Raw genomic sequence first — 22,741 nt, 5'->3', positions numbered from 1 at the left:
CTCTTTCCTTTACCTGTTTTTTGAATCATTTTATTTTTTAGTTCCACTGTTGAATTTTAAAATTTGGAAACTGTTTTATCATTCCAGAAAGTTTTTTTAATCCTCTTATTGCATCTCCTTGAGATTAGAATTTGTAAGTAAGTTTTCTCCTGTTTCTTTCATTAATTACATTCTATCTATTCTGCTTGTTCAGTTTAGCCTCCACCCTGCAGGTCATGGGGTTCCCTTAAATGGCTGCAACCATTTTTTGGCCTACTCATGAAGGCACGGTCTCTGGACACCCAAACAGGTCTATCTTTGGGGTGGAAATACAGCAGGCAATGAAAACCATTGTAGTGTTTGTTCTAATGGGGCCTCTAGGATAAGGTATGGCTTAGGAGCCTCTTTGGTTTAAGGCTTCTCCAGTTGTCAAGTGAGATATTCTTCTCTTAACTATAAAGAATGTGTATAACCCGGTTACGTGTGAAAAAAAACAGTAAGATGAGGTATATAACTGCAATCTTTGACATTTTTCTTATTCTTTTTTTTTTTTTTTTAAGTTTATTTATTTAAGTTATCTCTACACCCAACGTGGGGCTCAAACTCATAACCTGAGATCAGGAGCTGCATGTTCCACTGACTGAGTCAGCCAGGCACTCCAACATTTTCTAATTCTTAATAATTTAAATAACAACTGCCCAGGACACACCAGTGTGGAGCAACACCACAGCTGATAACTGTTAGATTAGACCTTCTTTGTTTCTCAACTGGATGACTAGAATTTCCTTTAGTTCATTTTGATACTACCCTTATTGATTTATTTTAAAAAGCAGATTGTGTAATTGTGGGGCGCCTGGGTGGCACAGAGGTTAAGCGTCTGCCTTCGGCTCAGGGCGTGATCCCGGCATTAAGGGATCGAGCCCCACATCAGGCTCCTCCACTATGAGCCTGCTTCTTCCTCTCCCACTCCCCCGCTTGTGTTCCCTCTCTCGCTGGCTGTCTCTATCTCTGCTGAATAAATAAATAAAATCTTTAAAAGAAAAAAAAAAAGCAGATTGTGTAACTGTGGTACTAGCCTGGTTAAAATTTATCTTTTTCTATAAATTGAAGTTCAGACTCTTTATCTTGACATATAAAGCTCTTCATGATCTTGCCCCAGCTATCTGCTCTATCTTTTGCTACTTGATCACATATAAATACGGTTTAGCCACATAAACTGAATTTATCTCCTGAGTTCCCCCAAATATAATTAACATGTCTTATTCATTTATATATGAGTCACATACATCACAGTGTCTTTCACATAACTAATACTCAATAAAAATTTGCTGAGTATCTAAAATTATGTTGCTAATTAGAAATCAGTCATAATTGCTGTTTGTTTTCTAAATTAATGAAGTTTTATTTAAGTTATTGGAATACAGGCCTTTTAATCACTTACCTTTCAAGAGCCTCAGAAATCTAAATTACAAGAGATAGTAAAAAATTTTAAAAATAGAGAGTAACTGGTTTGGTGAAATGGTTATGAATTAATCACCTGAACTGCTAATGGAGTTTCTTCATCTGGCATCATATAATGGCATAATAAAGATTTGGATCCATCTTTATTAATCCAAGAAGATGATTTATGCTGCTCAACTAGATTTCTGATTTCTTTTAGTTTTTGCTCCAAGTCCAAAAGGGACAAAGAATGTTTAAGAGAAACGCTAGAAACAGAGAAAAGGGAATCGGGATAAATTGAAACTATACAACACATCCTATACACACTCTTTTCTTAACAGATTACTCTGAGATCCAGTCAAACCTGAAACTGCTGAATGAAATCAGCTGGAGATTAAGAAATCAGCCATCACTTAAGTGTCATCCTTAGAGAGCCACATCAAGTCTTGCTGCAGATTTCACAAGAAAATTCCCACTGTAATTATAGACCCTACTAATATAAATGGAAGATAAAAGGCTCAGAGGCAGATTTTAAAGTAGGTGTTTTATGTTATGACCCAAATATTTCTGGTTTGTTTGGAAGTCAATCAATAAACAATGAAACATTAAACCTTTTCCCTTAGTATCAAAAGGTTGGCACTAATGCAGAAAATGGATTCACAATGCAGTATCTCAGGGCTGTGTTTGTATAAGGTTACAAAGAATTTCACAAACTACCATTTGTTAAATCACCAGCTTCACTAGAACAATTCTAATTTTTCTTTTATTCACCAGAATCAGGAAGTCAGAGAAGCCAAAGCAAAACGCCTTACCTTCCTAAAATCTTCTGCACAGCTTGTTTAATGACCGTGATCAATTCTGTCAGGCCTGTTAAAGGAAAAACAAACATAAATGCCTTGTTCACTTTTTGAATTCCTCAATAAGAACAATGAACAAATTAAAATTAGCTTCCAGGTCACAAATAAGAATCTTACCATCTCCCAGAAGGTGCTGAATACTTGATAAATATTGCTGTTGAACATCTGGGGGAGCAAGAACTGTCTGTACAAAATAGAAATAAGGTTAAATTATCTAATATTATTAGTAATTAAATAATATTTTCAGTATAACTTGAACTGATATTTTTCAGGACCTGAAATGATAGGAAAAATAATATTCTTTTAACATAACAGTCTAGTTTCAAAATATGAAAAACAATGCTGGAAGTTTATAATCATGTGAAATATAAAGATATTTATTTTATAGAAATTATCAGGATAAGTAATATTCAGTTAAATTCAGTTAAATCTTGAAAAGGCAATATCTATGTAAGTCTATGAAACTTACAGTGCCATTTTTGCCAACTGCTGCGTTATCCAGGTAAATATATCCACCAATTATGTTTAACTGGACTCGCAAAAGAACCACCAGCATACAAGTACTGTATACTGCTACGATACTTCTTGTGAAACCTTCACAGAGAGAAGAAAACCATTTGGTACTATTATTAAAACAAATATGTAAAATCACAAACTATCCCTATGGTTATTATTTTTTTTATAAGATGACTTTAAAAAATACATTTGTAACTGTTTCAAGTACAAAAATATATCAATTCAAAATATTCATAGTCTATTTCCTTATAACTTGTTTAATGTAAATTAGGTATGATCTCTTAACTGAAATAACCAATAAAAGCAATAACCAGTATATTGAGTAAAGGGTTATATATTATTAGCTTAGAAAGGAGAACACAAAAGGACTGAGAAACACTGAGATCTGCAGCCTCAGAACTCTGAGCTGTCCAGGAAGCTAGCTGAGAGTTAAGAATAGAGGGCTGAGCATGGAAGAACTCCAGCTTGTAATGGCAGGTAAAGGAGGCTGAGCCCATTTAAGGGCTAGAGAAAGGTACAGATGGGGGACACCCAGAGACTAGGTTTCACAGCAGCCTGGGACAGAGTGTTCAAAACGGAGGAGAAAGTAAAGGTGCTGAATGTTGCCAAGAGGTCTAGGAGGAGGGGCGCCTGGGTGGTGAAGTCGTTAGGCGTCTGCCTTCAGCTCAGGGCGTGATCCCAGCGTTCTGGGATCGAGCCCCACATTGGGCTCCCTGTTCCACTGGGAGCCTGCTTCTTCCTCTCCCACTCCCCTTGCTTGTGTTCCCTCTCTCGCTGGCTGTCTCTGTCAAATAAATCTTAAAAAAAAAAAAAAAAAAAGAGGTCTAGGAGGAGGAAAATGTCCAGTGGATTTACTAACACAGAAGTCACTATTGGTGCTTGTGAGATATATTTGGGTGGAGACACAAAAGTAGGAGCCAGGCTATAGGGTGTCAAGGAATGAGTGGGAGGGAAGAAAAGGGAATGTAGAAGTCTTTGGTATTATATAAGGGGTGGCTGAAATATAGGGTACTATAAAGGTTTAATTTATTTTTAAATAGGCAAAGCTTAAGCATGATTTAGTTGCTAAGGGTCAGATGAATGGATGGGAAAATGTAGGAATAGTTGGTAGTATGAAGTTCTCAGACCTGTGTGTATACTCTGTATACACTGTATACTATGCCCCTCCCTGTCTCCTCGTGCACTCTCTCTAAAAAAAGCATAATATTGCATGCATCAGTACCCAATGTAGGCATATGTGGTCTAGGATAGGTTTACATATCATAACAACAAGAGTAATACTACCACCACCAGTAATATTTCCTGAATACTTTCTAGGACCAGATATTGATCAACTTGCTTTTTGAAAATTATTTAATGCAGACAACAACTTTATGAGGTAAAAAAGAGTCATCCCCACAATGGAGTATAAAAATTTCCCTTTATAAATATTTCAAAGATGTGCTGTCACATAAAGTAGGTAGACTTACTTATTATCTTCAGATCCTCCCATATTTCCAACTTGTTTGAAGGCCTAAAGAAGAAAATATGAGAATAGTAATGATCTATTAGAAATCTAATAGAAAACTTAGAACTTTATATCTTTCTAATTAATTATATTTTATTACAGGATAACTATAGGAACTATAGAAAACAAAAGCCCACAAAATATAGTACATATAGTAAAAAACAATTGTAATTTCAGTAACGAAAGATAACAACCATTTTCGCAGGGTGACTGAGTGGCTCAAAGTGTCTGCTTAAAGCCCAGGTCATGATCTCAGGGTCCTGGGATAGAGCCCGGCATGGGGCTCCCTGCTCAGAGGGGAGTCTGCTTCTCCCTCTCCCTCTGCCTCTTCCCCCTGGTCATACTTGCTCTCTCTGCCTCTCTCTCTCAAATAAATAAATAGAATCTTAAAAAAAAAAAAAACCTAACCATTTTCACTAGTGTATTGGTATATATCCTTCTGGTTTTTATCCTTCCTCTGAGCATGTGTACGTATGTGTATATATGCTGTAAAAAAAAATACACACACACACACACACACACACATAGTAAAATCATACAGGAAAATCAAGAAAAATGTTTATTTCTTTCCTTCATTTACTGTTTCACAAATAATGAAACATGTCTTCAAAGAGAAATAATAAAAGTATTTTTTGTTTTAAAGTATCGTTACAAACATAAGAATTTAAATATATATAAATATATATTTGATGTTTGATGTTTCAGCTCACCATAGTTATTATTCTTATTGTGTTCAATTTTAGTATATGTGCTGCCGAAGCGAGCACTATTCTTATTGTGTTCAAATTGCCCATTTTTGACCATTGGGGGTACTACTTAGATTGGTTCCTGAATCCTTCTGACATTACCCTATTAGTCTTTGATAGCTTTCTTGCTTACTGACAAGAAAAGCTGTTCTGGGTTCATCTTTTTTTTTTTTAAGATGTATTTATTTATTTTAGAGAGAGAGTATACAAGGGGGGAGGAGGAAGGGGCAGAGGGAGAGGGAGAGAAAGGATCTCAAGCAGACACCCCATTGAGCGTAAAAAAGGACCCCTGAGATCACCACCTGAGCCAAAATCAAGAGTTGGACATGTAACCAACTGAGCCACCCAGCGCCCCATGGGTTCATCTTGTTCAATTCTTGCTACAGACCTGAAATCACCCATTCTCCAAGAGTCCTGCTTCCAGGGCGCCTGGGTGGCTCATTGGTTAAGCATCTGCCTCCAGCTCAGGTCATGATCCCAGGGTCCTGGGATTGAGTCCCGCATGGGGCTCCTTGCTCAGTGGGGAGCCTGCTTCTTCTTCTGCCTGCAGCTCCCCCTGCTTGTGCTCCTACTCTCTCTTTCTGACAAATAAATAAATAAAATCTTATAAAAAAAAAAAAAAGAGTCCTGCTTCCTTGTAGGAGAAAATGGTTATCTGTAACTGCAATCTCTGATTAAGGATATTAATTGCTACTAGATAGGTCACTGTTGCTAAGCCCTTTTGGTAGACTAAGCTAGTAACTGTGTGTTGAAACTACAGGGTTTTAAACTTCATCTCCTTGATTTTACATCTATATTCCTTTTTGCCCACACTAGCAATCAGTGAAACCAACGTAATTACTAATTTGCTTCATCCTTCCCTCTATGAACAACAGTCTCAGAATAGCAATAACAATATTGAAGAGTTTTAAGGATTTTGCACCTGGCATAGTTTTTATCTTTGTGATTATAACAGCAACTACACATTTTGGTTAATTTGATTTATTTTACCATCTCTTTTTAGACATTGCTTTGCAAACACCAAATATAGTTTTATAAATACGTAAAACATTTACATGGTTCCAAAGTCAAATTTACACAGCACAGTATATTCAAAGAAGTCTTCGTATTCCCCTTTATTCTCTCCCTTCTTCATAGGTGGGACTATTAAAAATTTTTACTTTAACTTACCACTGTTTTGCCTTTTATAAGCAAATATGTATATATATTCATATCTGCCCTCTTAGATAAATGGTAGCATACTATACACATTTTTCTTTAGCTTTAAAGTATATATAAAACAATATATCCTGGAGATCATTGCATGAAAATACACAGATAATAGCCATTTTTTTTTTTTTTAAACCATGGCATAGTGCTCCACTGTGTGGATCTACCATGTAGATGGAATTCAGTGCTTTTCAAACCATCTACACGGAAGGACCAATTTTATGTTTCTTTCTTATTTCCAATCTGTCACAGACTGATACTTTTGGAAAATACAATAAAAATAATCAAAAGGAAAATGAAAGTAAAATCCACAAAGATATACAAACTACAAACCCATATTCTTTATTATTATATTTAGACATAAATTTAATTTCAATAAAAAGTTGAGTTTCCATTACAATTGTGGGATATTACTAGCTTCTTATCTTTCTTTGCCACTAAACTGACTCTAGAGTTTCAGTTATCTCCTTCCCAGATGACACAGATTCAACAGTATGATGTAAATCCTGCAAGGTACTTAAATCCTAGAGGCCTTATTTAAACATGCTTTGTAAGGACTCAAGTCCCTCTTTATGCAAATATTTTTCAAATGGACATTTTTACCCCAAACTACAAACAGTAATTTTCTATCAAAAGAAAGGCAAGAGAAAAATAACATTGAGATACTTAAAAACGAATGAGTGAATAAGGAATAATAAATTCAGGAATTTAAGAAATTTTGTGTACTAAGAAAAGAGGAATGACACCTCTTCTTGAAAGCTGTCCAGGGTTATCCATCAAAATAAATCCCTTTCTTCTTTAGCCTCCCACATTTTCTACCCACATTTTGCTTTCACTTTTTACCACAGACTAAACACAATATGTCCTGAATTATGATAATTTATGTCATATACTCCCTTCTTTGGGTGACAAAGTCTTAAAGGGAAAGAGATCTTATCTTAATTATCTTAAATCCTCCAAAACATAGGCAACACAGGGCCTTGCAGGAAACAGTCACCAAGAGGGAAGACTGCTACTGCATTTATTTTGTCTGTTATGATGTTGCTTTTATGGAAGTGCTACTCACTTACTTCATTTGTCTTACCTCCCTAGAAAGACTAAAACTTAAGGCAATTAAAATCTATTTCTGTTCTTTATCCACTTCTTATGTATGGATTTCTTTTTTTTTTTTTTTTAAGATTTATTTATTTGAGACAGAGAGAGTGGGGGGAGGGGCAGAGAGAGAGGGAGAGGGAGAGAAGCTAACTCCCTGCTGAGCTTCGAGCCACATGCAGGGCTCGATCTCACCACCCTGAAATCATGACCTGAGCCAAAATCAAGAGTTGAACACTCAACCGACTGAACCACCCAGGTGCCCCATGTACATATTTTTTACCCTCTACTTCTGTACCTATAGGTGGTAATTAAGCATTTATTTGCCCAAGAGAAATCTGCTTATATGTTTCTTATGTATATAATTATATGAATTTATAAACTAAACTTTATAACTATTAAGTGGTGAAAATGCATCACCCTCTACAAATGATAAAATCTGTATTACTAGCATTATACTTTAATCACATTAAAAAATCCCAAGTAAACAAATCTGTTGTTATTTTGGGAGGTATTCTCTGAATATAGAAAATGCTTTTAAAGAAATTTTCTAGCTTGTTATTTAACCTGAGTAATAAATTCCTCTCTGCCAAATACAGATGATAATATCTGCCTCACAAGGATATCGTGAAAATGAAATGGGAGCATGTATATAAGGTATCTAGTACTGGGCTCTGCACAGAGAGACCCCCCAGAAATAGTACTTCCTTTTCCCTGGCTACTGGAAGGTAATTACAAGGAAAGTGAATATTTCAGTAAGGTCACAATGATTAAAATTTATTTAGTGAAACCATTTCCTTTCATCTTGTTCATTAAAATAAGAAGCCATTTCCTTCTGGAAGTCTCAATGAACACAGCATCACACTAAATTACAAAATCCCAACACACGCTGTACTCCATATATAAAGTCCTATGTATAAAAGTGCTTTGTGCTCAGTGAACTGTCATGGTAAGGTAAATTATCATTATTGTACGCTCATGTTATATTTGCACTTCATTTCGTTAACAATATAAAATGTAAGTTTATATGCCTTACTCAAAATGTTCACACGTTTTACCTATTATACTGTAAACTCTTTAAGAAGCACAATGTTTAACATAACTTAGCTACACAACATCTGGTTCAGGAACACATTCCATAAGCACTCAATAATTAAATTTCTGAGTAAGTGACATAAGATCTATTTATATGAAAACCAGAACACACATAAATATTGTTGACCTAAATACTTTGTGCACCAAGGTGGAGCAAAAATACATAGATAAAACAGAATGAATTCAGCAAAAGAGTCACTAAATATTTTTTCTAAATCAGTCTCTATATTACAAGCATCAATTAGAAAGAAAAATAAGAGAACAAAGATGTTTGAAAAATATTTCAGTTCATTCTATAAGTTTAAGTGCCCTCTATAAGCAAAAAATGATGTTAACTTGTGTTTACCTGTTTTTTAGCAGAGCGGTTAGGCTCTCAGAATTGAGTTGTTGCATTAAGGCCTCTCTCAGTGTCGGAAGCATAGACAGCACTGTAATGCAAACAGAAAATAAAAAAGATCGCAAGTGATATGACTGCCTTCACTGAGAAATACACATTGTTTTAGGCTATATGACTGGACTAGCAACTAGCAAGGGTTGGGAGGGAATGTCAGGGCTAGACTTTTCAAATTGTTATTACTAAGAATAACAAAAACTGAGTTTATGCTAATAAATCATTTATCTGCTTATGTTAAGTGAACAGAATTATATATACACTATGATCACAGCAACGTAAACAAGTACACGTACAAGAAAGAATGGGAAGAATTATTCCGAGATGTTAATGGTAATCTCTGGATGATGATGAATACCAATAATCATCTTTTTTTCTCCTCTTTTCTGTACTCTCCAAATTTTTTTGCAATGATTTTTTTCTGATATAATAAAATGATCAAAAACATTTTTATCTTTATACTTTTTGTTTCATATTTTATTTCTATTTTTAGAAAAGTTTATTAAATATTACAAAGCAATAAGCACTTAATTGAAACCTAGACAAAAGTGCATCAGGCTGGGAATTAAGAACCACTGAGTTGTACTTTTGGTTTTGTCAATGGTTACTGCCTGTAACTCCCAGAACAACATAGTGCTCTACGGAAAAAAAGATTGCATGTAATTTACAGAAGTTACTTTATTTATGGCTCCTGCACGGTATAAGAAATGTTGGAGAAATGCACATATAACAATTTAAAATGAGTTTCTAACACTAAATAAGTATGATAACAAAATGAAAAAAGATCGAGAGAGCATAAATACCACATTCTAAAAGGGACAAACTTCAGTGTATAATTTTTATCTCTTGACTAGGTAAGACATTAATTATAAAATCCATATTATTTTTTCTACAGGACATTTAGCTTTTAGCCTACTCTAGCATCGATTTCAGTGCTGCACTATGCAGCTTCAGTGCATTTCCTCAAGCTGTATGATTAAATCACCTAAGTCATTTAGATTATTAACTAAAATCATAGCTCAGAGCCAATGTAAAAGGTAGCTTATCTCTTCGTGTATTTCGTATACATACCTAGCTCAAATGTGGTATGTTAGCCCACCAAGAAAAATTAAGGCTAGAGTCTTACATTCAGAAATTAGTAAGGAGTTAGTAAGGAACTAATTTAAAGATTATGTGGTAAAACAACATGATCTGAGAGGAGTACTCTTCAACAATTCTTCTGAGAGATAAGAGCTTTTTACTTATCCCTTCAGCCTATTCAACCAAAGACAAGTCAATTATTTTCTTCCAGGCATTTTTTTTTTTTTAAAACACTGAATAAATATATTTCTGTATCTAGTTGAATACAGCATTCATGTTTTCCTTTAGCCATCTGGTCTCCATGATAAACACCCCCCAGTCCAACCACAAATCACAAGACAACCCTTCACCAGCTATGAAATCTGTGAGAACCTGAGCAAGTTATTTAACCTCTCAGTGCCTCCATTTTCTCTGTAAACAGAGGATAACACTGGATCTACCTTGTAGAATTGTTGTGAGGATTAACTGAGACATGTAAAGCATTTAGAATATCTGCACATAAGAATGCTCAGTAAGTGTCAGCCCTTATTATTATCCTTATTTGGCCTCTTCTGCACATAGTTTTTATCTTCTTTTTTTTAAGATTTATTTATTTGAGAAAGAGAGAGGGAAAGCATGAGTGGGAGGGGCAGAGGGAGAGAGAGAATCTCAAGTTGACTCTGCACTGAGCATGGAGCCCTACCCAGGGCTGGATCTCATGACCCTGAGGTTATGACCTGAGCTGAAACCAAGCATTGGACGTTTAACTGACTGTGCCACTCAGGAACCCCTCCAGTTTGTATCTTATCATATGAGAGGCAGAAATGAACCTCTACTCTGACTACTCCAGAGCATGATGCAACTACCTTTGATCTGAATCCCAGATTTTATTATTGTAGTCTAAGATTAAATTAGTACTTCTAGAAGTCATATCAAAGTGTTTATAACCAGCTAATGCTCAACTAGAACTCCCAACTCTTACTCATATATCCTGCTTGCAAGCAAGCTTAGATAATTATGTATCTGTACAACTGACTTTTAATGCAGAACAATTCATTTATCCCAGCCTGGCACTGTGTCATGTAAAAATTTAATAAGCATCTCTTCTGAATCTTTAGTAAAATCGTGAAGAAGATAGTCACTGGGCAGAACACAGAAGCATTTTATTCAGTGGTATCTTTCAAGTTGGGGCCAACTTTTTGGGTAAAAAAAACTAGCTCTATTTACCTAAAACTACTAAATTTTTCTAGTATATCCATTGCATCTTATTCAAAAGGATAGGAATTTAAGCATATGATTTATAACCCCATTATCAATGCATACCAGAAAGCTAATTTGCAAAGTTTTCCAGTAAACTTATATTTGGCTCCTACCATATTTTATTTTTAATTACCTATCTGCAGCCATTTATTCACCTGAGGGTTGTGATGGTCATGGAAATGTGCCACCAAATCTGCTAGGAGAAGCATGGTTAGCTGGCAGCCCCTGCTGCCATCCCTCTGGATCCATTACTATGTCTGCACCACTCCCAGCCAATAAGAGTGGTCTGTGGCGAGACTAACACAGGTCCATTCCAGGGAACTCTGACTTAAGGACTCCCAACTGGCCCGTGAAAACTTTCTTGAAACTGCTGCAGGCTGAGACTCTTCTTAAAATCCTTCCTTCTCCCTTTCCATTCATATGTAAGACCTGCACTATGGTCTAAAGGCTTTCTTTGCCTCCTTCTGCTCCCTCCCCTTTGTTCTTTGCAGGTGTTCCCCCAATATATCTCTTGTACATCTAATCCCATCTTAGCATCTCTTTCCCGGGGAACCCAAACTGACACAAGGGTCCATGTCAAATTGAGATGTATTATCAGACTCTAGACTAACTTTTTCTATTTTCTGAAAATTTGAGTAATAACCAGGAATGGACTGTCCTTATTTTCTAAAAATTCATTAAAATGTCCTTGGTAGCTTCATTGAATGCTGAATATCAATTTAAAGAATTATGTAAATTTTTTTTTTTTAAGTAGGCTTTACATCCAGCATGGAGCCCAATGTAGGGCTTGAACTCATGACCCTGAGATGAGCTAAGATCAAAAGTTGGATGCTTAACTGACTGAGCCACTCAGGTGCCCCAAGAATTATGTAATTTTTAAAAAGTTATCATTTACTGAGTATTTATTATGCACCAAGCACTTTATATGTATTATTTCCTCACATTCTACAAAACATTTATGAGGTAGATTTTTTTATGTTTATTTTTTAAAAAGATTTTATTTATTTATTTGACAGAGAGAGAGAGAGACAGCCAGCGAGAGAGGGAACACAAGCAGGGGGAGTGGGAGAGGAAGAAGCAGGCTCCCAGCAGAGCAGGGAGCCAGATGTGGGGCTTGATCCTGGGATCAGGCCCTGAGCCGAAGGCAGATGCTTAATGACTAAGCCACCCAGGCGCCCCTGAAGTGGGTTTTATGATGATCATTTTATAGAAGAGAGAACTGAGATTTAGATTTGCCCAAAGATACAGGGATATTACAAGGAAAACCTGGGAACTGAATTCACTGTTTTTAACAAAATTTTTATTTTATTTAAATTCAATTAATTAACATATAGTATATTATTAATTTCAGAGGTAGAGTGATTTTGTTGAGGCAGCTGATTTTGTTATGGCATTCTCCCAGCAGGCTTCTGCTCTGGAGGTTAAATTATTACCATTAATTCATGTTGATTAGTGTACACTACTGTGCTACACTCATGGGTCTGTAGTTGCCGACTGTAAATTTAACATACTTAGGAATTTTTACTACAGCTATTAGGCCTAATGAAATCAGGCCTATTCTTGTAACCTTTCTTCCTACTACTCTTCCATTGCTCATTCCGCTCTAGCTACACAGCCCTTTTGCTATTTCTTGAAAGTGTCAAGCCTGTTCCCACCGAAGGCATTTTGTAGGGCTCCCTCCATTGAATCATTCAGTTCTCTTCAAATGTCACCTCCTCAAAGAGGCCTGACTCTCCTGACTGCCATTTCTTAAAGAACATCCCCACCGCTCACACAGCATTATTCTCCTTATAGCAGCCATCAGTGCCTGAAGTTATTTGTATTTTTTTTATCATTTGTTATTCTCATTAGCATATACATTCTAAAGGTCAGGGATTTTTTTTTTTTTTTTAATCGTTCACCTTCTGTTTCCCCAGCACTGGGTACCCAAGTATTTGCTGAATGAATAAATAAAATGAATGAACAAGCATTTACTGTATATTATATATTGATTTATAATGATTTTAAAAATCAACATTTAATGATGTATTTCAGTTAAATCATATAAATCCTTCCTAGATTTATCATTCTTCTTTTGCTTTTTCCTCTAACTTTGGTCCTGGAGGTATGCAAATTAATATAAATCATCAAGTAACTTTATACACGTATAAATGTTTCTCTTTGCCTTACCTGTCATATTGCAAGTCCTCTGGTTACTTTCAAAATGATACTGTCGTCGTGCTTGAGCAATGTACTCTGCAGCTTCTCTTTCTTGTATTTCTCTGATTTTCTTCTGTCCGTATTTTCCCAGGATATATACTCCTAAAATTATTTTTTAAAACAAGCAACTATGTTAATCTAGTTAATTAGAGTATTAAAAATTTCAAACAGTATTTTTAACCTGCTTCATCCAAATATAAGGTTTATATCAATGAAAAGTTAAAAACACAACTTTTTAAAAATCTAAATTAAAGACTTATGTAGGAATTATGACCTAAATAGAAGGAAAAGGAGATTGGCATTTTAACAGCCAATGATGGGTACATAAAGCTAGGTCTGAAGAAACAGAAAGGAATTAATTGTACAAAGTCTGGCAATACCTTTAATAGTGAACTGGAGATATTCTAAGTGTCCAGCAATTAGGGATTATTTAAATAAATTATCATCTATCCAAATAATAATCTTATGAAATCTTATGTGGCTGTTAAAAACTACATTGCTAAATTGGCTAATGAGTCAAGGAAATATCCATATATATTGTTAGGTTATAAAATAAGATCTTGATGTTTCCCTTTTTAACATAAGTAGATACACAGAAAAAAAAAGATGGGTTTTAACATAAAATAAACTATAATCATTGTTGAATAGTGGGATAGCAGCTGATCTTTTTCTTCTATTTGCTTCTTTGCATTTTCTATATTTTCTTCAGTCAACATATAATACTTTTTTAAAATGTAAGATACAATTTTTATTTGTTTACTTAAAGATAAAATTTTTAAAAGAAAGACTACAAGAACGGTAGGTGGTCAGGCAGACATCGAGAACTAGTACTTTCAGTGGAAAAGGGAGAGGGAAGAAGGTACAGAAATTTCTAAATTATAACACCACAGCATAAAAATATAGGTGGGGTCCTGAGGCCTATAATTTTGTTGAACACATTACAGCATAGACAGATGATATAAATGTGCACATTTTGGTCTATGCCCCAGGAGCAGTCAGTTGTCCTAACTGGGAATGTGAATACTCCAGAGTGGTTGGTTAGCATTTGACGAAAAGCCACACTCCAATCCAAGGTTTAAGTACTTCAACTAAATTTTATCTAGCATAATGAATATCAGAAATGGATTTTCATAGATTAAATTGGTGGCATTTAAGATACTGGATTAGGGGTGCCTCTTAACCAGATACTGGATTAGCCAAAACATTTTAGTAATACTCATTTGAGCAAGAATATATGAATCTAGCAAGTCCTTTATCCTTAGGAATGACTTAGCCTTGAATCCTCAGCTGCTGATTAGGACTCTAAGTCAAAGGAGATAACCAAATTGCCAGTAGAATCCTCCAAATGGAATACTGTTGCATTTCCTTCAGGTAAATCTTTTTCTTTTTTTCTTTTCTTTTTCTTTTTTTCTTTTCTTTCTTTTTTTCCTCTTTCTTTCTTTCTTTCTTTCTTTTCTTTCTTTCTCTCTTTCTTTCTTTCTTAGAGAGAGAGAGAGAGAGAGAGAGAGAGAAGTGGGGGGAGAGGCAGAGGAAGAAAGCAAATCCCTAGGGCTTGACCTCAGGACCCTGAGATCATGACCCGAGCCGAAATCAAGAGTCCGACACTTAATCTAACTGAATGAGCCACCCAGGTGCCCCATCTTCAGGCAAATCTTTTATGCAAGGTTTTGTTGCAGCACTGAAAGAGTTTACTGGGGCTTCAATAAGCTTATAAAACAAGTGATGATACTGTTTAATTTATACTGGCTAATAGGATGTTTTTATGTGTGCCAGCATGTGCTCCATTATAACCTGGCAACAAATTTATAAGGGAGTAACTAATCCTCACCTATCTCCAACTGCTTGTGGCCCTCAGTATCTATCAAAAAGAACCTAAGAACTGTGCAGGACCTAAACAATTTGATTTAGTCTGTCTGTCCCAAGTGGGGAGGAGACAGCACTGTAGGGACTGCAAAGCAAACACACATCCTGAAATATTTTCACTAATATAAGCATTATAGATGAACTGATAACATATTATATATATATTTTTTTTAACGCTTTTTTAATTATATTATGTTAGTCACCATACAGTACATCCCCGGTTTCTGATGTAAAGTTCGATGACTCATTAACTGCATGTAATACCCAGTGCACCATGCAGTACATGCCCTCCTTACTACCCATCACCAGTCTATCCCATTCCCCCACCCCCTCCCCTCTGAGGCCCCCAGTTTGTTTCTCATAGTCCATAGTCTCTCATATTATATATTCTTAAAAATAATAGTTCAGTAAGAGGAATGTCCTGCAAATAATTAGACAGAAATAAACTACGACTGCTGCTATGTTTGTATTCAAATACATGTATTATGATCATGCTTAAAGAGTAAACGAAATTTACATAACTGGCTTCATAGCTATCTTTCTTGTAATCCAAACTCAAAAAACTGATGACAGTGCCATAACACCAACAGAATGAAGAAACTGACTTATATTTCACAAAGTAACTCTTTGATAGGCAACTCTTAGGTAACAACTACTCAAAATGAATTGCTTGTATTTTATTTGCACAATAGATTGCTTAAACTTACGTGTAAAATGACTGCCATTTCTCAACTAATAATAACGTAAGGTGAAACACTGCAATGATGACATTTGTGTATTTAAGAATTTTCTGGAATAACAATAAATGACTGATGTATGTGTTTTCTGGGAGAAAAGGTATACTGCTTACATTAGATTCTCAACAGTGTCTGATAAAAATTTTTCAGCTACTGTATTTGTGTTGTATATTATAACTAAAGCTAAAAGAAAATGAATTATTATGGGTTGAACAAGTGTCATACACGCCCCTCCCCCATTCATATGTTGAAGTCTCCCTAATTCAGAGTGTTACCTTATTTGGAGATAGGGTTTTTTTTTTTCTTTTTTGATGTAGTGTTCCATGATTCATTGTTTGCGTATAACACCCAGTGCTCCATGCAATATGTGCCCTCCTTAATGCCCATCACCAGCCTATCCCAATTCCCCACCCTCTCCCCTCTGAGGCCCTCAGTTTCCCAGAGTCCATAGCCTCTCGTGGTTCATTACCCCTTTTGTTTAACCCCCTTCATCCTTCCCTTCCTTCTCCTACCGGATCTCCCTGCTATTTCTTATGTTCCATAAATGAGTGAAACCATATAATTGTCTTTCTCTGCTTGACTTATTTTACTTAGCATAATCTCCTCCAGTCCCGTCTATGTTGCTGCAAATGTTGGGTAATCGTTCTTTCTGATGGCTGAGTAATATTCCATTGTATAAATGGACCACATCTTTATCCATTCGTCTGTTGAAGGGCATCTCGGCTCCTTCCACAATTTAGCTATTGTGGACAATGCTTCTATGAATATTGGGGTGCATATGCCCCTTCTCTTCACTACGTCTGTATCTTTGGGGTAAATACCCAGTAGTGCAATTGCTGGATCATAGGGTAGCTCTATTTTTAACTTTTTTGAGGGACCTCCACACTGTTTTCCAAAGTGGCTGTACCAACTTGCATTCCCACCAACAGTGTAAAAGGGTACCCCTTTCTCCACATCCGGAGCCAGGGTTTTTATAGAGGTAATCAAGTTAAAAGGAGGTCATTAGGGTGGGCTCTAATCCAACATGACTGGTATTCTGGTAAGAGGCAATCTGGACACAGGTGTAGAAGGAAGATGATGTAAAGATACGAAGGAGATAACCATCTACAAACTGAAGAGAGGGGCCTACTGAAGATCCTTCTCTTATAGCCCTCAGAAGGAACAAATCCTGCCAACACACTGATCTTGGATTTCTGGACTCCAGAACAATGAGACAATACATTTCTGCTGCTTAAGCCATTCAGTTTGTGGTACTTCGTTATGGAAACACTAGCAAACTAATACATCAAATTAGGCTAAAATCCCACAACTCATTATTTTTTTTTTGAGTTAGCACTGAAGTAAGTTACTATACAAAATCAAATTTAGCCAAGCTCTCATTCTTAAAATTAATAAATTCTGATTTTTTTCTTCCCTAGGAAAATAAGTATGAAGGCAGAGCATTCATTAGCTAAAATATGGGATTCAGGATCATCTACATGCTCGACTGGCTGCCTGAATCTGACCTGAAGACAAGAGATACTGATGGTTGTGGCACCATCTAGGTAGGTAACTTAGAGCAAGCCTCTTCCACTCTCTGCATCTAATCTTTTTTATCCATAAAATGAAAGGCTGAGATTATAAGGTGCTTTAAAATTTCTTCTGTAGCTCTGACTTTATTTATGAATAATGGAAATAATCACTAAATACCTCAAAAAATGGGGATGGTTTCAGCTCAGGTCATGATCTCAGGGTTTTAAGATCAAGCCCTGCGTTGGTCTGCATACTCAGCTCAGACTCGGCTCGAGATTCTCTCTCCCACTCTCTTCTGCTCTCTGTCCCCACCCTTGAGCTATCTAAAAACAAAAAACAAAAACAACCCCCCCCTCCGCAAATCAATGTAAAATTTTTTGGGGTTCCCTTTCAGAACATTGCCGGTAAAGCAAAATATCTTCTAGTCTTTCCACATTATAAATTCAGTTTTTCTAAACTATCTTTTAGTTGTCTTCCTTTCTTGGATGAAAATCCCTGCAATACAACTATTTTACTAGACTATTACTAGGTTAATAATTTCAATAAGAGTTTGAAAATAATCTATTATCATCGCCCAAAATCTAACAAAACACCAAATCCTGCTAGTCTGATTCTATCTCAGAAATATTTTCTAATTTTTGCCACTTTACTCCAACTTCTTTACCATTGTCTTCATTCAGATTCTGAATAATGCTCTTAAGAACTGGTTTCCAGCTTCCTCCTCTCCTCTTTTGTTCTGGTCTCACAACTTTCCAATTCATCTTTTATATGTCAAGTGATTTTCTAAAATTTAAATCTGACTACATATTCCTGTGTTTAGAATTCTTCAACACCCTGCTGTCTTTTCTTAATGTGGATTCCCTGTTCCACTTACATCAGAATTACTTGAAGTACCTGTTAAAAATGTAGCCTTTAAGAGAGTTCTCTGAAATCACCCCCAAATATCTTGCCTTGTACAATGCTGCATCCCCAATACATAATATTGGTACAAAGAGGGAGCTCAATAAATACTTGCTGGATAATTGATGAATAAATGAACTGGTCTGGACCAAAAGAATCAGAATCTGGGAAAGGGAACTGTGTTTTTGGACGCCAGGGTGGCTCAGTTGGTTAAGCATCTGCCTTGAGCTCAGGTCATGATCCCAGGGTCCTGGGATCGAGTCCCGCATCCGGCTCCTTGCTCAGTGGAGAGTCTGCTTCTCCCTCTGCCTGTTGCTCCCACTCCCCCTGCTTGTGTGTACCGACAAATAAATAAGTAAAATCTTAAAAAAAAAAAAAAAAAAAAAAAGAACTGTCTTATACCTCTGTATTCCCAGAGCCTGATATAGTGAGAGGAGGCACTCACTCTCATTCAAATGTTTGTTGAATGAAAGAATGAATAAATGGAAAACTAAAGAGACCAAAAATTACAGGGATTAAGATATAAATTATAAGTCCGTGCTCTGAGATCTTTAGAAATCAGCAAGCCAATAAATAAAATCTGGTTATTCTCTGTTCTGCAACATTTTCTCTTAAATAGTGGTTCTCGAAGTGTGGCTTAGATACTCTTGAAGGTGTTCAATACTTTTTCATGGAATCTGTAAGTCAAAACTATTTTTGTAGTTTTTGTCTCTTTCATTCTCATTCTCTCATTCTCTCATATAGCAGAGTACTCCAGAGGCTACATGACATGTGGTAACACAACTGACTGGATGCAGAAACAGAGATGGGAATCCAGCTTTCTTCAATTAAGCCAGACAGTAAAGAGATTAGCAAAAATGTAAAATGATGCCATTCTTTTCACTATTTTTTAAAAAATAATATTTGTATTAATATGTAATGGGTTTACTATTGTCGCTTAATATTTAAAAAATTTCTTGGTTTTAATTTCTAATATGGCAGCCATTAATAGATACAATTTTTAAAAGGCTGTTTAGAGTCTTTAATTTTTACAAGTGTAAAGGAGACCTCAGGCCAAAAAGTTTACATTTCATAAACTGGCGAGATTGTACAAATAGGTTTAAAGCAGTTACTCATCCAAAATGCAGGAAATTCCTATGTAAGGCCTGTAACCCAAAGTTGTAGGTTTTTTCCACCAATGAATGGCCAAACCTCTTTGAGCAAACATGTTGATATCTGACCTAGTTTTCAAGCCTGACAAAATATGCCACTTCTTCCATGAAGACCTCTTCTATTTTTTTCCAACTGCACATGCTATCTGCTGGTTTGATCTGTATGCCATTTCCCCCCCAGCTATCTTATTGTTTGTATTTTAATTATTTGTGTACTTGTTATGATCAGAATGTTTGTGTCCCCCCAAAATTCACATGTTGAAATCCTAATGCCTGATGATATTAGGAGGTGAGGTCTTTGGGAGGTGCTTAAGTCACGAGAGTGGAGCCTTCATGAATGGGATTAGTGTTCTTAAAGGGACTTCAGAGAGACCCTACCCTTTTTGCCATGTGATGATACAAAAAGTCTGCAACCCGGAAGCAGACTCTCACCTAACTTTGCTGGCACACTGATCCAGCCTCTAGAATTGAGAGAAACAAATTTCTGTTGTTTACAGTCACCCAGTCTGTGGTATTTTATTGTAGCAGCCCTAGTGGACTAAGACACTTGTTTTTCATTCCTGTCAGACCATAAAGTCCATGAAGGCAGAACGGTATAGTGTGCAAAGAGAAAGTGCTTCAGAATCTAACACACCTGGTTTGAATTCTAGTTTCCTTATTATTAACTCTGAGATCCTCAGCAAGTTTCTTCAATTCTTAGGACTCTAGTACTCGCATTTTTGAATATAAATAACAGTAACTACTCTTGTTGTCCTGCCCACTGAAGAGAAGAGGTTAGCACAGTGCCCGTTGGGCACCCAATAAATGGTAGCTATTACTATTAAAAATCTGTAACTCTTGTATTTCCAATCATATTACCTTAAACACTATAAGCACTGGATAAATGTCTTAGATTAACTGAAATGTAACATAGTAAGATATAAAACACTAGAATTATTTTCTCTTTCTGTCCTTCGGAATTTTTTTCCCTTTCTTATTTCTCTTAATCTGTAATTATAAAGCTCTCAAAAGATTTTTGAAAAAATCTGTAATTATGTCTTAAGTATACTTTTTGCTTCCCTTACGATTATCTCTAATATACCATTAAGTTCTTCCATAAATGTGAAGGGATATGCTATTCTGAGATTGCTAAAGAGAGATTATTTTCCTTCCTTCAGAAGAGGCAAAAAATATTTTATTTATACTTCTTCCATCATATGTATATAATTTTAACTACTACAAATAAAATGGACTTAGTAGTCTTAGCATAACTGAAATATATAGATAGACCCTGAATTATACAAATTTTGACTTTATGACGATGCAAAAGTATTAAACATTCAGTAGAATCTATACTTTAAATTTTGATCTTTTGCTGGGCTAGCAAATATGCGGTACAATACTTTTGTGATGCTAGGCAGTGGCAGTGAGCCCCAGCTCCCAGTCAGCCACGAAATCACTGAGAGTAAACAACTCTTACAATGATTCTGTAATCATTCAACCATTCTGTTTTTCACTTTCAGTACAGTATTCAATAAATTACAGGAGATACTAACACTATAACAACAACAGATGATTTTGCCCAACTGTAGGCTACAGTAAGTGTTTCTAGCACATTTTAGGTAGGCTAGGCTAAGCTCTGATGTTTGGTAGGTTAGGTAACATTAAATGTACTTTTGACTTATGGTATTTTCAACTTACTATATGTTTACTGGGTCGTAACCCCATTCCAAGTTGAGGGAGATCTGTACATTAGCTGCCAGTGGCTGAAGATACTGGAAAATTTATTTGTAAAGGATTTCTCAAAGAATGCTGTAAAAATTCACATAAAAATGTACTGATTTGTGAAAGATATCAGAGATGAGGAAGACTCTCCTTATCTCATCAATAAGCTGATTTCAAATTTTCCAGAATCAACAGATCTGAGTTACTGATGCCAAAAGTATTGTTAATTTCAAACTGTTTGGGGGCAATAGAATATAATCTAATAGTAAGAGAAAAGCAACCAAATTCTTTAGAAAACTTCTGTTCTTGTTTTTTAAGTACTTCTGGAACCAAAACATGTAGTTAGTGATATTTCTCAAAAAAATCAAATGCTAAAAATTCCCTCTTAACATTCCTACATTTCCTTCTATCTCACAAAGCTTTTCATTCTCTCCTTCAAATCCCTGCATATTGTGACATGATCACCACACGAGGCAAAGGCTCTCAGGATTATCCTGTTTCTAAATGTCTTCTCAGCCTCAGCTGACTCAGTTATGTCAGCCAGACAGATGGGCATTGATCTTAACCTTGAAGATCCTGAGGAAGATTGCACAACATCTCCCAAACACCTTCTTACTGCATAATTTGTATTCTAAAGGAGCAGGAACAGAACTAAAATACTGATTTGTGTTTCTTTGTCTAGTATGTATCTTCCAGTCCTTTAGTCTACCTGTGTGCTGTTTTAAAAAAATCAAATCAACTTTAAACAACACTGGAACTGCAGGCTTTAGGTTCTCCTAGAATAATAAAAAACTTCTGAGGATGAAAGCCAAATAAATTAGCGAGAGTGCCAACACAAACGATGAATCTCAAAGGAAAACAAGAACTTAAAAATATGTGTTAAGAGAATGGCATCTTGAAACAGAAACTTAATTGTGGCAGCTTCTCCCAAGGTCCGTGAGAAGAAAGGATAGGAGAGAAAGAGAATAGGCGGCAGTGTCAGGACAAAAGACACAATTACACAACTGCAGAGGTGTGGAGAACCTTAGAGGTTTGTCACCCCGCATCCCGGCCGACGGATGAACGAGTCTCCTCTACATACCCGGGACTATGATCGCCCGGCCTCTATTTTAGAAAACAGTTACCTCTCTTCCTCCCCTTGCTCCCAAAGTCCCTTTCCGAGAACGCTGTCACCCACCTCCGAGGACTGTGCCCAGGAAGATGCATTTCTTTTTATGACGTTTTAGAAAATTCCACGTAGATCTCAGCATCTTCAGGCCCTGAAGGTAAGGGCTGCTTAGGGGCGGCGGGGTGAGGTGGGCAGTTCGCCAGGAAACCGTTTCCTCGTCGCTTGGCCCAAACGGCCAGGCAGGACCGCCGTCGTCCCGCGGGCGCTCTCCAGAAATCACAAACGCGACTTTCCGCAGAGACTGTCACCGGGGCGGGAAGGGGGCGTGGACTACAGCTGAGCAGCTGCGCTTTCTGCGGCTGCCCCCGCGCCGCGGTCTCCGCTCACTGGTCCAGGGCACCCAGGTCCGTCCAGAA

The 22,741-nt window shown here is 36.4% G+C and overlaps 1 protein-coding gene across 1 annotated transcript in view; it reads right to left on the bottom strand.

Annotated features, from left to right (window-relative positions):
- Positions 1 to 22,670, bottom strand: part of PEX3 (peroxisomal biogenesis factor 3) — a 34,274-nt gene extending 11,604 nt beyond the window's left edge. Inside the window, exons 1-8 of the mRNA XM_008695042.2 lie at positions 22,395 to 22,670; positions 13,321 to 13,452; positions 8,788 to 8,869; positions 4,262 to 4,305; positions 2,746 to 2,870; positions 2,394 to 2,460; positions 2,232 to 2,286; positions 1,517 to 1,685 (exon numbers count right to left, since the gene is read on the bottom strand). Coding sequence (XP_008693264.1) covers positions 1,517 to 1,685; positions 2,232 to 2,286; positions 2,394 to 2,460; positions 2,746 to 2,870; positions 4,262 to 4,305; positions 8,788 to 8,869; positions 13,321 to 13,452; positions 22,395 to 22,467 — 747 coding nt within the window. The 5' untranslated portion in view covers positions 22,468 to 22,670. The remainder of the gene's footprint in view (positions 1 to 1,516; positions 1,686 to 2,231; positions 2,287 to 2,393; positions 2,461 to 2,745; positions 2,871 to 4,261; positions 4,306 to 8,787; positions 8,870 to 13,320; positions 13,453 to 22,394) is intronic.
- Positions 22,671 to 22,741: the final 71 nt, after the last annotated feature.

The sequence above is a fragment of the Ursus maritimus genome, unplaced genomic scaffold (assembly GCF_017311325.1).
Source record: "Ursus maritimus isolate PB19 unplaced genomic scaffold, ASM1731132v1 scaffold_13, whole genome shotgun sequence".
NCBI classification, from domain to species: Eukaryota; Metazoa; Chordata; class Mammalia; order Carnivora; family Ursidae; genus Ursus; species Ursus maritimus.
The sequence above is the reverse complement of the archived record's forward strand: the minus strand, read 5'-3'. Positions and strand labels throughout refer to the sequence as shown.